Below are 17,535 nucleotides of genomic sequence, written 5' to 3'. Positions count from 1 at the left end.
AGTAGCGCCTGGAACAAATACTAGCGTTCACGCTGAAAAAACACGACTTGCCTTGGCTAGCGTTGTTCCCGCAGTAACAAATGACCTAGCACAGGGAGAGGTCATGTCGATATCAACCAATGAGATCCTTGCGTTTTGATCATGTGATATCTTCAGCGGTACTTTTAGACTTACCTCCCTTTTCTTGTCACAGGTCAATGCCACGTCATCTTGTTTCAGAAAAACGAACAGTTCGGATATTCGATGATTCGTACCCTCAGCTCCCCCATGGTGAGGTTTGGTTGCTTATAATATCAGCCATTGGTTTGTCTTGTCTAAACTTGATTATTTACAGCAGAGACCATGAAATGACGAACGTCTGCCAGGACTAGACAAGCCAGTAATGTGTATAAATATGACAAGATGGTGATCGATAGTAACCTTCAATAGGCAAGGAGTAGCATAGTCCAACTCTTCCCATGTAGGGATTTTGTTACTGTGTTGAATTGTTTCCCCTCGTGTATACGGCGATTGGGCGCGGGGTATAGGACTGATATCCATTTTAAGTTCGTCTGATAAAAATCCTTGGGATGTTGCGTTTATATGTAAAAGTGAAATTGTTAATGTAACCAATGAAGATGTGTTTCATTTAGGGGTTATTCAAGTGAAAGACACGGGCAGTAATTATTCAATTCCAATATACACATGTGTCTACGAATTAACTTCCGGTTTGTCTACGAACTCACTGTGAATTGTCTCTCCGAGTTGGGGGAGTCTACGAATTCACCGCATCCGATATGTCGATCAGCCAGATTACAGAGTGAGTGAGTGAGTTTGACATAACTCCGCTTTAGCAGTATTCCAGTTATAGCACAGCGTGTCAGCTTGATGTGTGAGGAAACCCGGAGTGATGCAGGTCTTAGACGTTTACCACGTTGATGAAACCTACGACCATGGGTATGGTGCTGACAAACCAAGAAACTCAATCGGGAAGAATCGGGATTCGAACCCACACTCCTAGGTTTCTGGCGTGCCCGAGGGACGCAGCTCTGCATGGGCAGGTAATTACGGCGCCTTGACTGGGCCACCCTGCCTCCGACTCCATCAGAACCCAGATATCCATTCATCTACTCAGCACCCGGATCTCGGCATCTCTACGAACAGTTAAGGGAAGTACAGAGCCCTCTTCTCCAGCCTGGCGTGTTCTTCCTCCGTCAATATACAGCCCACTACTTTTATAGGGGTAGGACGCTGGGAAATGAAGAGAACGGAAATTTTGTCAATTGCCAGCTGTGCCCTGAATGATGAAAAGTGGGATATTCTATATGGAGACAAGATATTATTCAACTACAGCTGCAAAACTGGATATTTTTTTAATTCAAAAATTGAACCTAAAATGAGCCTAAATATTTGTTTTCATAAAAAACAATAATTTGCAACAATGTATTTTTTGTGGCAGTTAATTTTTTTCACAACAATCGGACGCATTTTTTTTTTCAAGCATTTCCGAGGACAATATTTTTCCCCAATAAAATACCAAATTGTAGCTATAATCCAGCAACATCACGGCGGGGGACACCCGAAAAGGGCTTCTACTATTGTACCCATGTGGAAATCGAACCCGGGCTTTCGAGGTAACGAGCGAACCCGAGAAGATCCGGGTTAGAATAGGTCTTTAGCTTGCCGAAAGAGATGACTAACGGGTGGTCAGGCTCGCTGACCTGGCTAATGCATGCCATCGTATCCCAATTACGTAGATAGATGCTCATGATGTCAGTCTCTGGATTGTCTGGTCTAGACTCGATTATTTACAGACCGCCGTCATGTAACTGAAATATTGCTGAGTGCGGCGTTAAACAAACAAACAAACAAACAAACAAACCATAGGGTCGTGTAACCTTTTCCAAACAAATCAGGACAACAATAGGGTTTAAGTTGTAACATTTATATCATCAAAACAAAAGGCGGGGACGTTCAGTGCTTTGGCTATTGTAAAGCTAGTTTATTGATTGGTGTGCCTTGATTGAAGATGTTTCAGCTGCCCAGTAAAATAGGTGATGGTCAGTTAAAGATGTGCTTCACACTAACAGGTAACATTAACAGATATATCTATAACTGCATTAGCTCAACATACTGAACATAAAGTATTTGACACTTTCAAATAATAATCTTGGATATTCAATAATAACACAACAGCGTTGTACAATAGAGAGTGACATTCAGACATATATACTGGATATAAAGTAACACACCAGTATTGTAAAACGCACAGTTACTGGCATTCAAACATTTATCGGGCTTGTGCAAAAACATGCGAATCATTAAAAGGATAATTCACTGGGGCGTTGGTTTGCTTGATTGAATTGTTGTTCAACAATCTACATTGAAGTTTCGCAACCTTTGGGAGGGGCATGAAAAAATATACCAAATTTGTCACGACAAATTTCCCATTAAATTAGAATTAGATTAGTGGGAATTAGATTATAACAGACACTCTTGTGGAGACAAACGTTTCCAATATTCAATGATCGGCGTTCCAGAAGTTAATAGTTTCCTGTAATTACACATGGGCGATGCTTTAAGTTCATAAAGATGCTAGTAGACTTCACGTTGTCCATATCATTGTTGGTTAATCATGCTATGGTAATAATGATTTAGTTTAAAAATGCTCGTTTTTGTTTTTGTTAGCGGTTGTAAACATACCGATCATAGATACTTGCCTCCCTTGGAAAGGGAAAATTACCTCCCTTGTCGATGAGTAAATTTACTGTTTATAGACAAAGGGTGGTTATTAAGAATAAACAGTCGCATTTTAACAACAGAAAATATGGTAAGTTTATCACCATGTTGCAATCAGAATAATTAGCAAAAATTCTTAGTAGGAATACTTAATAGATTTGGAATAATAGCGATATCGCTTTTCATATTGTTCAGTTTTCGATCATTTCTGAGTATTATTAGAAGACAGGTATCTTCTTTCGGTTGTGAATTGCGGTATAACAACCCGATTACAAGTATCCATTACACATGAAGTACATATTACGATATGTTGTATCTACCTTTAAACTCACACGCCGAATTTGATTCCTATGCTTACCGTGATGTGATTTCAGCTAAGAGTAAGACTCTGGATGCGTGAGGTCGGCATTATTGTAGATATTAAGAGGGCCAGGTAAAAGAAGTAGTTGACAGAATGAAAAATGATCACTGCAGTCAATTTCGGCACTAGGAACTAACACTTTTAGTTCAATAGTCCTTTAATACAATGACAATATCCATGTGTTATTGGTTTTTGAACGCTTAAGAAATATTTGTTGTATTCTCACTAATCACATGAACAAATGTAAAACATCTCACTCACTTTATACGACAACTTTATCTTAAAGACAAGCCATCATCAGAGTATTTACAATGTCAGTGTGACGCCACACCCCATAGTGCGATTAATTGCGATAAACAGAGTTGTCTGAAAACGTATGATGTCCAAAAACATATAATAATGACATTACAGGCCTCAAAGTTGCGACTAAAATGGTCGCCAATGCGACCTAAATTTCAATTTGTCTACTGTCTAAAATTCAGAGGTAGCCAAATGGCTACATTGAAAAATATCTTGTGGTGACTAAATTTTATTGCTACACAGATGTACACACAAAAATAAACATGCTTGCTACTAATTGTACTCTTTAATAATTCCTCCTAAAGTCAACAATGAACTGTCATACATAAATATTACTATAATGAGTATTGGATTTTAGTTGTTTAATTGGATAAGCAAGGCTATACCTATACAATGCTATATAATATAGTAAAAAAAATTGCATCATTGTTCTTGTCACAAATAACAAAACTCAGATACAGTGTCAACTAATATACAATTCCAAGACTAGTGCTATGACTTGTACATGTAACAATTATTTGATAAAAGATCATTTCAAATGCTTTTGGCTACCTACAATATTGGCTTGACTTCTTGATTTTACCACTGGCTACCTGGAATAAAATACTTGTAGTTGTAGCCATATGTTGTACAATTTAAACTTTGAGGCCTGATAGTTATGAGAGAAAAACCCTAATATATGGCAAATTTCTGCCAGATATCTTGTCCTTACAATACCTCACCTCCCCCCCATTTGATCAAAGCATATCCTATATATTAACTCCCCTCCATTTGATCTGACAGGGGACTCCCATCAAGGACGTGACCATCCCGGACAACGCTCCCAAATCCCTGCTGCTTCAGAAACATGCAGACTACATTGCTGCATACGGGGCCAAGAAGGATGATTATGTAAGTTATCCACGTTCATGATGTTCAGACAAAATAGGACGTCCTACGTTCGTCCATCGCCCATGAATACAGAGACTGCTTTGCAGTGTAGTTACTATACAAATCAACTTTGGATTGGGATGATCAGATATGTCATTCTATTTAATAATAATAATAATGATAATGATAATGATAATAATAACAGTCCATTTATATGGCACTGTATATCCATGCATGAGCATGCTCTAAGCTCTTCAGACGTTATTACCCTGAACAATGGATGAGTATGCACTCAACAATCATTCTCAGCTCTTTTGGGAGTATACAACCCATGCTGCCTGTGAGGTGCAAGAAGATAAACAGTCACATTACCATCTCATCCTACCGGGTACCCATTCACTGCTGAGGCACATTTCGAACAAATCAGTGTCAAAGGAGACAGGACATGTGCTACATGTGTTTCACTGTGGCCCGTGACCGAAGCCCTAGAAACTATCAGGAGTCAAGCAACTGAAGACGGTCACCCATGCAACCGCTCTCCGAGACCAGTGTAGCTGAACTTCACCAGATCTGTGACCTTTGCGCTGTGCACAGGACCACAAGCCACCAGTTAGATATACACTTGATGTATGAGAATTGTGTATCATGGAAAAATAAATATATCTCTATCAAAGTAGAGCAGTATATTTTTTACCAACAAATGCAGTGACAACCAAGGTCCAGCACGAGGGAAACGGAGGGCACTCAATTGCCTCACACAAACGGCAGTGTTCCTTGAGTGATAGTGTTTGCATAGTGTCATAGCCTTGCTGCGTCTCCTTTTTGCATTTCTCAAGCACATGTAGCACATGCGATGTCTCCTTGGGCAAGTGACGTTTGAAATATTGCTCTGATCATGCAGCAGTGAATGGGTACCCAGAAGGATGAGAAGTGACACTTACCTTCTTGCGCCTCACAGGCGGCTTGGGTTGTTTACTTCCTTCTGCACGCTGATCCTTTGAGTGAGTGAGTGAGTTGGGTTTTATGCTGCTTTTAACAGTATTCCAGTTATATCATAGCGTATCAGCTTAATGTGGGAGGAAAGCCGGAAGTGATGCAGGTCTCGGACGTTTACTACTTCGGTGAAACCCATGAGCACGGGTACGGTGCTGACAAACCTAGAAACATATTCGGGGCGAACTGTGATTCGAACCCACAATCATAGGTTTCTGGCATGCCCAAGGGATGCAACTCTGCACAGCGAATCGCGGCGCCTTAGACGACTGGGCCACCCGTGCCCCCCACTGATCCTTTGACTGGGGGAATAATGCTACAGTGCTTCCATCATACACTTTGTATAGACTTATGCACTTAACAAGCAGATTCTTCTTCTTCTTCTTCTAGAATAGGTCTTCAGCAACCCATGCTTGCCGTAAAAGGCGACTATGCTTATCGTAAGAGGTGACTAACGGGATTGGGTGGTCAGGCTCTGACTTGGTTGAAGCATGTCATTGATCCCAATTGCGTGGATCAATGCTCATGATATCAGTCACTGGATTGTCTGGTCCAGGCTCGATTATTTACAGACCGCTGTCATATAGCTGGAATATTGCTGAGTGCGGCATTAAACAACCAACCAACCAACCAACCAACCAACCAACCACTAAAAATAGACACACATCACCACCATGTCGCATTACTGCCCAGTGTATTCACAGATGAAGGAGGAATGTAGAGCATACATACCTGCGAAGTATTGACGATATGCAGCGGGTATATTTTCATTCTGACCAACCCAAGTTAATTTGTTAGCATTGAATTTGTAAATTACAAAATGTAAAAAACGGTGGTCTAGTCTATTTTTGAATTTTTGAATTTCCTTCACAAGCCTCTGTCTTGCTTCTGTTTCAGGAATATATCATGACAGAGTACCTGCGAATGAACGGCATTTACTGGGGTCTGACGGCCATGTCTCTTGTTGGGCAGCTGGACCGAATGGAGAAACCGGAAGTTCTTGACTTTGTTAAACAGTGCCAGCATGAGTGTGGAGGAATCAGCTGCAGTGTTGGGCACGACCCTCATCTGCTGTGTACACTCAGTGCAATACAGGTAGGATGTGAGGACACTAGCTGTAGTGTTGGTGTTATGTTGATGTTGATGTTGTCTAATGGTGATGTTAATTGCAGATCCTCACTCTGTACGGGTCGCTGGACACGATCAACGTTGACCGAGTGGTGGCCTGGGTCCAGAGTCTGCAGCAGGAAGACGGCAGCTTCATCGGGGACAAGTGGGGTCAGTCAGTCTCCATCTTTGGGTCAGGGACAAGTGGGGTCAGTCAGTCTCCATCTTTGGGTTGGGGACAAGTGGGGTCAGTCAGTCTCCATCTTTGGGTCGGGGACAAGATGGGTCAGTCTCCATCTTTGGGTTGGGGACAAGTGTGATCAGTCTGTCTCGACCTTTGGCCATTCAATGTTGTAGTACTTGGTTAAAGAACCTACGGATTCTAAAAATCAGTAATTGGAAAAAATCGTAATTTGACTTTATGGAACGGAAATGAAAATAGAGAATTTTTCAACTTACAAATCCTATTTTAACACACAAGCTTATAATTTAATTTTTGAGTATTGACACTTTTATTATCTAATGCAAATATGTTGGAATAATTCAGCTGACCTCCTGATGTTTGTGGTTCTATTTTGTATGAGTGAATACCACATTTCCGTCACTACAGTGTGCATACAAGCATAATGGGAACCTCCTTGTTTGGGATGATCTGTTTTGGAAAAAAAAAGATCTTTTGAGTATTATTTGCATTAAAATGCTACATCAAATTGCTTCAGGTCAACAAATAGGAGATAACAAACTTTGTCAATGAAAATGTGAAATTTGTGATAAAACATCACTAGACATGAATACAAGATGTATATTTCCTCTGTGGTCTAGTGGATAGAGCATCTGCCTGGAAAGTGATAGGTCGTTGGTTTGATCCCAAGTTGGGACATACCTGAAGATGTTTAAAGATGGAACTTGTTGTTACCCTGCCTGGCATTCGGCATTAAGGGGACAAAACAAAGGCTGGTGGTCTAGGAGCTAGTGTACTGTGTCTGAGTGGGGTATTCATGTTAAACTGCGGCATGGTATCGCAGAATGGCATTTGTCTAGTACAAGCCGACAGACGGACTGACAGGAGAGACAGACATACGAGACAGACAGACACACCATGTAAGCACAACAGTCTTCAAATTACACCCCATTTCCCCTCATCTCCTTCAATGTTCCACTTGTATTGCAGGTGAAGTTGACACCAGATTCTCCTTCTGTGCTGTGGCCTGCCTGTCACTGCTGGTATGTACGAGAGATGGGAGATGGAGAGGAGCCTTGATTACCTGGGCCTTGATTACCCGAGCCTCGATTATCTCCCTTCTGGACTATTCTCAACCATAACTTCATTCCGAACCCGATTGGCACCAATCTCATTAAAATCAGATCTTATTTCTCTCTGCTGCTAAACAAAGATCTGAGGACATCCCATTACAGGTCATGTCAGACCGACCTTTCGCGAACTCTGACCGACCAATTGAATAACTGACAAGAAGTTGATATTAGCCAATCAGAAGGCAGCTTTCTCGTGCTTTACGGCACTAATTTCAAATTGGCGACTACGCTTCGAAACATATTTTGACAAATTCTCGCTTAAAAATTTGAAACCTGAACAAAAGAACATTCTCGAATGGATACAAGTTATTAACTTGAATCCTAACGTGCCATGGGTGTAACAAGGCAGTACTTGTAAGTTTTTCCATTCTCAGCCAGTTATTTACCTGATAAATTAATTCTGACTTCTTCTTTCATATTCTTGACAACCTTCTTCTTATGACATTTGTATTCAAGTTCTTCAAATATTCCAGAACATACAGGTCTGCTACTGATCCTACAGACTCAATTTAATTATTTTTGCCCAGGATGTTGTCAGTGTGTTTATTTCCAGGGCAAGCTGAACGCCATCAATGTTGACAAGGCTGTTGACTTCGTGTTGTCCTGCATGAACTTTGACGGAGGGTTCGGGTGTCGGCCGGGGAGTGAGTCACACTCGGGGCAGGTCAGTTGATTCATTTATTGACGATTGCGATTGATGGCGATTGAGTTCAGCATGGGGATGAGCAGTGTTCAGTATGGGGATGAGCGGTGTTCAGGATGGGGATGAGCGGTGTTCAGCATGGCGATGTGCGATTGAGTTCAGCATGGGGATGAGCAGTGTTCAGTATGGGGATGAGCGGTGTTCAGGATGGGGATGAGCAGTGTTCAGCATGGGGATGAGCGGTGTTCAGCATGGGGATGAGCAGTGTTCAGCATAGGGATGAGCAGTGTTCAGTATGGGGATGAGCGGTGTTCAGCATGGGGATGAGCGGTGTTCAGCATGGGGATGAGCAGTGTTCAGTATGGGGATGAGCAGTGTTCAGCATAGGGATGAGCAGTGTTCAGTATGGGGATGAGCGGTGTTCAGCATGGGGATGAGCGGTGTTCAGCATGGGGATGAGCAGTGTTCAGTATGGGGATGAGCAGTGTTCAGCATAGGGATGAGCAGTGTTCAGTATGGGGATGAGCGGTGTTCAGCATGGGGATGAGCAGTGTTCAGCATGGGGATGAGCAGTGTTCAGTATGGGGATGAGCAGTGTTCAGTATGGGGATGAGCAGTGTTCAGTATGGGGATGAGCAGTGTTCAGTATGGGGATGAGCGGTGTTCAGTATGGGGATGAGCAGTGTTCAGTATGGGGATGAGCAGTGTTCAGCATGGGGATGAGCAGTGTTCAGGATGGGGATGAGCGGTGTTCAGCATGGGGATGAGCGGTGTTCAGCATGGGGATGAGCAGTGTTCAGTATGGGGATGAGCAGTGTTCAGGATGGGGATGAGCAGTGTTCAGCATGGGGATGAGCAGTGTTCAGTATGGGGATGAGCGGTGTTCAGCATGGGGATGAGCGGTGTTCAGTATGGGGATGAGCGGTGTTCAGCATGGGGATGAGCAGTGTTCAGTATGGGGATGAGCAGTGTTCAGGATGGGGATGAGCAGTGTTCAGCATGGGGATGAGCAGTGTTCAGTATGGGGATGAGCAGTGTTCAGCATGGGGATGAGCAGTGTTCAGTATGGGGATGAGCAGTGTTCAGCATGGGGATGCGTGGTGTTCAGTATGGGGATGAGTGGTGTTCAGCATGGGGATGAGCAGTGTTCAGTATGGGGATGAGCAGTGTTCAGCATGGGGATGCGTGGTGTTCAGCATGGGGATGAGTGGTGTTCAGCATGGGGATGAGTGGTGTTCAGCATGGGGGATGAGTGGTGTTCAGCATGGGGATGAGTGGTGTTCAGCATGGGGGATGAGTGGTGTTCAGCATGGGGATGAGTGGTGTTCAGCACGGGATGAGTGGTGTTCAGCATGGGGGATGAGTGGTGTTCAGCATGGGGATGAGTGGTGTTCAGCACGGGATGAGTGGTGTTCAGCATGGGGATGAGTGGTGTTCAGCACGGGATGAGCAGTGTTCAGCATGGGGATGAGCAGTGTTCAGTATGGGGATGAGCAGTGTTCAGTATGGGGATGAGCGGTGTTCAGTATGGGGATGAGCAGTGTTCAGTATGGGGATGAGCAGTGTTCAGCATGGGGATGAGCAGTGTTCAGGATGGGGATGAGCGGTGTTCAGCATGGGGATGAGCGGTGTTCAGCATGGGGATGAGCAGTGTTCAGTATGGGGATGAGCAGTGTTCAGGATGGGGATGAGCAGTGTTCAGCATGGGGATGAGCAGTGTTCAGTATGGGGATGAGCGGTGTTCAGCATGGGGATGAGCGGTGTTCAGTATGGGGATGAGCGGTGTTCAGCATGGGGATGAGCAGTGTTCAGTATGGGGATGAGCAGTGTTCAGGATGGGGATGAGCAGTGTTCAGCATGGGGATGAGCAGTGTTCAGTATGGGGATGAGCAGTGTTCAGCATGGGGATGAGCAGTGTTCAGTATGGGGATGAGCAGTGTTCAGCATGGGGATGCGTGGTGTTCAGTATGGGGATGAGTGGTGTTCAGCATGGGGATGAGCAGTGTTCAGTATGGGGATGAGCAGTGTTCAGCATGGGGATGCGTGGTGTTCAGCATGGGGATGAGTGGTGTTCAGCATGGGGATGAGTGGTGTTCAGCATGGGGGATGAGTGGTGTTCAGCATGGGGATGAGTGGTGTTCAGCATGGGGGATGAGTGGTGTTCAGCATGGGGATGAGTGGTGTTCAGCACGGGATGAGTGGTGTTCAGCATGGGGGATGAGTGGTGTTCAGCATGGGGATGAGTGGTGTTCAGCACGGGATGAGTGGTGTTCAGCATGGGGATGAGTGGTGTTCAGCACGGGATGAGCAGTGTTCAGCATGGGGATGAGCAGTGTTCAGCATGGGATGAGTGGTATTCAGCATTTAGCCGAAGATTAAGTGGGCAACTGGGAAAATATTAGGGCTGGGATGATACACCAACTGTGCACTTATTAGGGCAAGTACAGTATTTTGTTGTCAAAGCTCCATCAGAATTGGCATTTATGAGGCATTGTTCGGGGATGGACAGCTGTATTGACCGATACTAACAAACACTTCTAGTATCAGCACAATAGTATCACATGGACACTAAGGTTGTCTGGGCCTAAAGATGCTGATGGTTCCTGATACTGATGGAAGGGAGATAACTGTGTTTCAGATCTACTGCTGTGTGGGGATGTTGGCGATTACGGGGCGACTCCATCACATCAACGCCGACCTGCTGGGGTGGTGGCTGTGTGAGCGACAGCTGCCTTCTGGAGGTCTCAATGGTGAGAAGACGACATTACACCATCACACTTGATCATGTTATTGCTAACAATGCACAGGTGACACAGCTACTTGATGCTATTCTCCACTGAACCAGTGTTTTCCTCATCCAGGTCCAAGTATCAGACAAGATAGACACAATTTTATAGATAACAACTTCTTTAATACTGTGAAAAGAGATTTTTCGGTATAGATCCTTATACCGTTGTCAAGCAAGACTGAATGAGGGACATAATACAGAATATATATAGTAGGTGGGGGTTAACAGTAGAGGATTAACAGTAACAACAATTGCATACATGAGTGGGATAACATTGGTGGGTGTTGACAACAAAGGGATGATGCTGTCACAACACGATGGACAGAAAACACATAGGTGGAAGCCAATAGGAACATGAAGCCAATAAACAGGATAAGTGATTATTGTTTGATGAGTTCATAGTAGGCAGATGGGATGAAATAGCCTTGATCTCTGTTGATTGATGGCTTGTGGCGGCGAATGTGGACTGCTTCTGTTAGTTTTCTTTCAGTAAAATCATGGAGGTTGTTGGTGATGATTTGGACGTTGTCCCAGTTGATGATGTGATTGGGACAGTTGCTGATGTGGTCCGAGATGGCTGGTCCAAGTATCCCTGTATCATGCTTTTCTGACACCCCCAAACAAATCTCGGCGGATACAAGCCAGACACCTTCCTATGTACAGGTCCTACCCATGAAGATCAGGGGTAGAATAGGTCTTCAGCAACCCATGCTTGTCTCCCCGTGAAGATCCGGGGTAGAATAGGTCTTCAGCAGCCCATGCTTGTCTCCCCGTGAAGATCCGGGGTAGAATAGGTCTTCAGCAACCCATGCTTGTCTCCCCGTGAAGATCTTGGGTAGAATAGGTCTTCAGCAACCCATGCTTGTTGTAAGAGGCGACTATGCTTGTCGTAAGAGACGACTAATGGGATCTGGTGGTCAGGCTCGATGACTTGGTTGATGCATGTCATTGTATCTCAATTGCATAGATAGATGCTCATGATGTCAGTCACTGGATTGTCTGATCCAGACTTGATTCTGTACAGACCACCATCATATAGAGGGAATATTGCTGAGTGCAGCATACCCTGGCCTGTATCAGCTACATCTGATTGTTGATCAGTTGATCACTACAAGAAGGGAATCATGTCTACAGTCAATGATTTGTCGATGCGTGATGTGTCTTCTGAATTAGCGACAGATGTGTCAACACATATTACTGTATTATTTGCTCACAGATTTGTTGATGCGTGATGTCTTCTGGAATAGCGACATGTGTCAACACATATTACTGTATTATTTGCTCACAGATTTGTCGATGCGTGATGTGTCTTCTGGAATAGCGACATGTGTCAACACATATTACTGTATTATTTGCTCACAGATTTGTCGATGCGTGATGTGTCTTCTGGAATAGCGACATGTGTCAACACATATTACTGTATTATTTGCTCACAGATTTGTCAATGCGTGATGTGTCTTCTGGAATAGCGACATGTGTCAACACATATTACTGTATTATTTGCTCACAGATTTGTCGATGCGTGATGTGTCTTCTGGAATAGCGACATGTGTCAACACATATTACTGTATTATTTGCTCACAGATTTGTCGATATGCGTGATGTGTCTTCTGGAATAGCGACATGTGTCAACACATATTACTGTATTATTTGCTCACAGATTTGTCGATATGCGTGATGTGTCTTCTGAATTAGCGACAGATGTGTCAACACATATTACTGTATTATTTGCTCACAGATTTGTCGATATGCGTGATGTGTCTTCTGGAATAGCGACATGTGTCAACACATATTACTGTATTATTTGCTCACAGATTTGTCGATGCGTGATGTGTCTTCTGGAATAGCGACATGTGTCAACACATATTACTGTATTATTTGCTCACAGATTTGTCAATGCGTGATGTGTCTTCTGGAATAGCGACATGTGTCAACACATATTACTGTATTATTTGCTCACAGATTTGTCAATGCGTGATGTGTCTTCTGGAATAGCGACATGTGTCAACACATATTACTGTATTATTTGCTCACAGATTTGTCAATGTGTGATGTGTCTTCTGGAATAGCGACATGTGTCAACACATATTACTGTATTATTTGCTCACAGATTTGTCGATATGCGTGATGTGTCTTCTGGAATAGCAACATGTGTCAACACATATTACTGTATTATTTGCTCACAGATTTGTCGATATGCGTGATGTGTCTTCTGGAATAGCGACATGTGTCAACACATATTGCTGTATTATTTGCTCACAGATTTGTCGATATGCGTGATGTGTCTTCTGGAATAGCGACATGTGTCAACACATATTACTGTATTATTTGGGTGATGTATTATCAATTAACATCAACATTGTAACAATCAATCATTACTTGTAATAAATGATCTACAATGCAGCATACATTGTAATGCAAAGTACTCAATGATGGAAAGGCTTTCGGAGAAGGTCCCCCTCTAACAGACATAGATTTGATAGGGAGTGTGGTATTTCTCCAGTAGGCATGGGGTAAAAATAATATATCACTAAAGGGATATCATGGAATTTTTTTCTGTGGAAGACAAACACTTGTTTATTGCTAATGTAGGGATTGTGTATGCGCTAGTGATGTATTTTATTCTGATTTGCTTTATAGACGGGGTATATAAATTAGCATCGATTTGGCTTTTACGGGTGATCGCTTTAGGCAGGGTCGTTATAGGCGGGGTCGTTTTAGGCGGGGTTGTTATAGACGGGGTCGTTATAGATGGCGGTATATGGTAGTCTGTCCACTGATGTGAAAGTCTTTCTCTCTTCATCCAGGCCGGCCAGAGAAGCTTCCAGATGTCTGCTATTCCTGGTGGGTGCTGGCATCTCTCAAGATCATCGGGAAACTGAACTGGATCGACAAGGTAACAATCCTAAAGAGAGCTGTAGCATGTAAAGACCTGTAAAGATCCGGGGTAGAATAGGTCTTCAGCAACCCATGCTTGTCGTAAAAGGCGACTAACGAGATTGGGTGGTCAGGCTCCCTGACTTGGTTGATGCATGTCATCGTATCCCAATTGTGTGGATCGATGTCCATGATGTCAATCACTGGAGTGTCTGGTCCAGACTCAATTATTTACAGACCATCATCATATAGCTGGAATATTGCTGAGTGTGGCGTTAAACAACAAACAAACAAACATAGAAACTTTTGATTATACTTATCTAATCCTAATCTGACACACAGTGATTTAACTGAAATACTGTTCAAAGCCATACTCACTCCCTCACTCACTCACTCACTGTTTACATTGCAGGACAAGTTGATTCAGTTTATCCTGGCGTGCCAGGACGAGGAGACGGGAGGGTTCGCTGACCGCCCCGGAGACATGGTGGGTATCTCCAGACTCTGCCGCCAGCAGGGCAGTGTTTCCAAACTCACACCGCCAGTTGTAAACTTGGAAACTATAATGTCAACAAAGCTAAACTTTCAGATGATCCAAGCAATACTGTCTCTTAAAAGAGCTCTCAGAACTGCACGCTGCTTTAAAAATTGCTGCCATGTGAATAAATTGTCCTTTTTGACCATTGCCTAAACCTTTCTACATGTAAAATTTTGAAATTTGATATACAGTAAGCATATGCTGCGCTTATAATACATTTTGGAGCATAGTTATCTTTTCCACTGCTATGACCTCTGACCTTTGAACCCTCTTGTTTTTCCCCCGGGATCTGGTCTGTCTGTCCATCTGTCTGTCTGTATTTTGTTTCTGGAGCATACCTTGAAAATCGTGAAAGTTTTTACATCCAAACTTGGTACTTGTATAAACAGAGGCTGAAGTGGTGCCATTTGCTTTTGTGGGCCCGAGGGGGGTTGTGATCTTCTCCTGACCCTTGTTTCATTGAGTTTAAACTTTGTGTATGATCCGATCTCGGAAAATAGTTCACCACACATGACAGCTGTACAGCTGGAAGTGTCATTATAGGGACAGGACATGTATTGTAGGAGTCTTAGGCCTGTATGATATTATAAGGGTAATGCTATTTTTCAGGGCATTATCATTTGCAGAAGCCTGAGGTCTTCCATTATCTGCCCAATGAAGGAGGGCAGTTGAAAAGACTGAGGGCTTCTGCAAATGATGATGCCCTGAAAAATAGTGTTACCATTATTATAGCTAAAATGGATAATATTTGTTATCAAATAAACAATATCGGTTTTGAAGCATTTACTGCAATCAACACACAACGAATGTCACTGACCCACTTTTACAAATATGGAAACGTCATAGAACAAACCAGATGATGTCACTATAGAACATCAATATGACGTCACCTACCAACGGGCTTGATAATGGCCTGTCGTCAAGTAATATTAGGGCGTTATTAAGTTATGATAATTCAATCCATTTTAGCTATAGATGCTGACACAAACACCACCACATCCCCATTTTATACATTTATTCTTGATCCCCCTTTCAATGCACATCATCTCTGAACCTCACTGGGGCGGTTTGGTAGCCCAGTGGTTAAAGCGTTCGCTCGTCACGCCGAAGACCCGGGTTCGATTCCCGACATGGGTACAATGTGAGAAGCCCATTTCTGGTGTCCCCCGCCGTGATATTGCTGGAATATTGCTAAAAGCGGCGTAAAACCATACTCACTCACTCACTCTGAACCTCACTGTTCCTTGAACTAAAATGTCCTCCTCGTTGATTCCTGGTGTCTGGTTTCAGGTGGACCCCTTCCACACGCTGTTCGGGGTCGCGGGATTGTCCCTCATGGGGGAGACAACAATCCGCCCGGTCAATCCGGTCTTCTGTATGCCGGAGGAAACAGTCAGGAAGCTTGGGATCCAGCTGGATCTGTTATGATGCTCGCATTCCTCGTCTCACAAACATGTTAATACCCGGCCTTGTTCCACAACACGGTCGTTGCGACGAGTGGTAGAAATATGTTCTCAGTCGTAGCACTATCATCATGGATATGGGACCAGTGCCCTGTTCCACAAAGTGACCTTAGTGCTACCAGTGTCGTAAGCATGTGTTAAAGTAGGGGAGTTATGATGACCTTAGTGCTGCCAAGTGTCCTAAGTCTGTGTTAAAGTAGGGGAATTACGATGACCTTAGCACTACCAATTATCGTAAGTCTGTGTTAAAGTTGGGGAATTATGATGACTTTAGCCCTACCAATTATCGTAAGTCTGTGTTAAAGTAGGGGAGTTATGATGACTTTAGCACTACCAATTGTTGTAAGTCTGTGTTAAAGTAGGGGAATTACGATCATCTTAGCGCAAAGATTACTTTGTGGAACGGGACCCTGGTATTTAAGTTGTGAGAGTTATTTGATTGGACAGCTTTTTTTAGCATCACATAGTTTGAACAGGGCAAAAAATGAAGCTGTTGTAGCGAATGGGTCCAGGGTGTTCATCATCAACAGATGATGCCCTGGATAGTTGCGGATGCTGCTGTCTGTTGTCCATCTTCCCGAGGCAAGTGAGTTAACTGACTGTAAAAGTCCAGTTTCCACCCTTGCCGAACTAGGCTGGTATTATGGAGTTACATTTTGGCTGGACTAACGAGTCTATGCATAGTCCAATCAAAATCGCGCACCGAAATCGAAATCCGGTTCGTAAAGTGTCATGCATAGTTTCGGTCAACTGCAGGATTTGCAAAGCATGGCACCGCTAACTCGTCAACAAATATTTTCTAAATCCTTTCATGTTTTTCATCAAGGTGCTCACGGGATTTGATGCCATTTGATGTAAGACTCGTTTGATCACAATATAGATCTTGATTATTGATCAGATCGTCTTGTTTGACCATTTTGTTTGAAGCAAATGCAAGTGATACGAGAGGTTGAATCTGATTGGTCAGTAGGAGAGGCATAGAAAGGACATTACTCGTAATAGCCACTGGTGGCGCTACGATCGAGCCCAGGAATTCCAGTCTAGTTCAGCAAGGGTGGAAACTGGACTTTAAAAGTCAGTTAACTCTCTTGCCTCAGGAAGATGTCTGTTGTCCTTCTATGCTTATCATGTTAAACTTGTACAAACTTCCTCATTTCATTCTAACTTCTCTGTCAATAATCTGTGCAGATGTTTATGTAAAAAACTTGTTTATCATACAATAAAACACTGCAGGGAGAATAAACCATGTGGGGTGCAACCCTGAACGGTATATTTTCCCTGCAGTAAACATCCAAGAATACAATCCGACCTTGGCAATGTCAGACGAGTTCATTTTATGAACAGGGGGGTTAAGTTTGGTATTTCCCAGATTTTTTCATAATTCTCACGTTGATTATCGGTACCTCCCATGACCAATTGCCACTTTTGGGTGCAATCATTTGGCCATTGTGTTTTTCTGTGTTGCCCAGATACTTCTATGGGTAACAACTCACCTCCCTCCCAAAAATAATGTTATGAAGTTGCAAGCACATGTTCGAATCTCCAGAAATGATGTCATGATGA

At 43.3% G+C, this 17,535-nt stretch overlaps 1 protein-coding gene across 1 annotated transcript; it reads left to right on the top strand.

The window, feature by feature from the left end:
• The first annotated feature begins 2,722 nt into the window (after positions 1–2,722).
• Positions 2,723–17,470, top strand: LOC139476993 (geranylgeranyl transferase type-2 subunit beta-like). Its single transcript, XM_071259546.1, has 10 exons — positions 2,723–2,809; positions 4,163–4,270; positions 6,140–6,337; positions 6,415–6,520; positions 7,521–7,573; positions 8,217–8,327; positions 10,945–11,056; positions 13,902–13,990; positions 14,384–14,458; positions 15,800–17,470. The coding sequence occupies exons 1-10, from the start codon at positions 2,807–2,809 to the stop codon at positions 15,935–15,937; spliced, it is 993 nt and encodes a 330-aa protein (XP_071115647.1). The 5' UTR covers positions 2,723–2,806; the 3' UTR covers positions 15,938–17,470.
• The last annotated feature ends 65 nt before the right edge of the window (positions 17,471–17,535 follow it).

The sequence above is a fragment of the Haliotis cracherodii genome, unplaced genomic scaffold, assembly GCF_022045235.1.
Source record: "Haliotis cracherodii isolate W230 unplaced genomic scaffold, xgHalCrac1.p SCAF_30, whole genome shotgun sequence".
Taxonomy (NCBI): domain Eukaryota; kingdom Metazoa; phylum Mollusca; class Gastropoda; order Lepetellida; family Haliotidae; genus Haliotis; species Haliotis cracherodii.
Note: the sequence above shows the minus strand (reverse complement) of the source record. Positions and strands in the feature narration are given on the sequence as shown.

What these genes read in the sequence shown, in the direction of transcription:
- LOC139476993 (XM_071259546.1), top strand. An exon ending in GTACACTCAGTGCAATACAG is followed by an intron (nt 6,338 to 6,414) that starts GTAGGATGTGAG and finishes TGTTAATTGCAG; the next exon opens with ATCCTCACTCTGTACGGGTC. An exon ending in TGGCCTGCCTGTCACTGCTG is followed by an intron (nt 7,574 to 8,216) that starts GTATGTACGAGA and finishes GTTTATTTCCAG; the next exon opens with GGCAAGCTGAACGCCATCAA.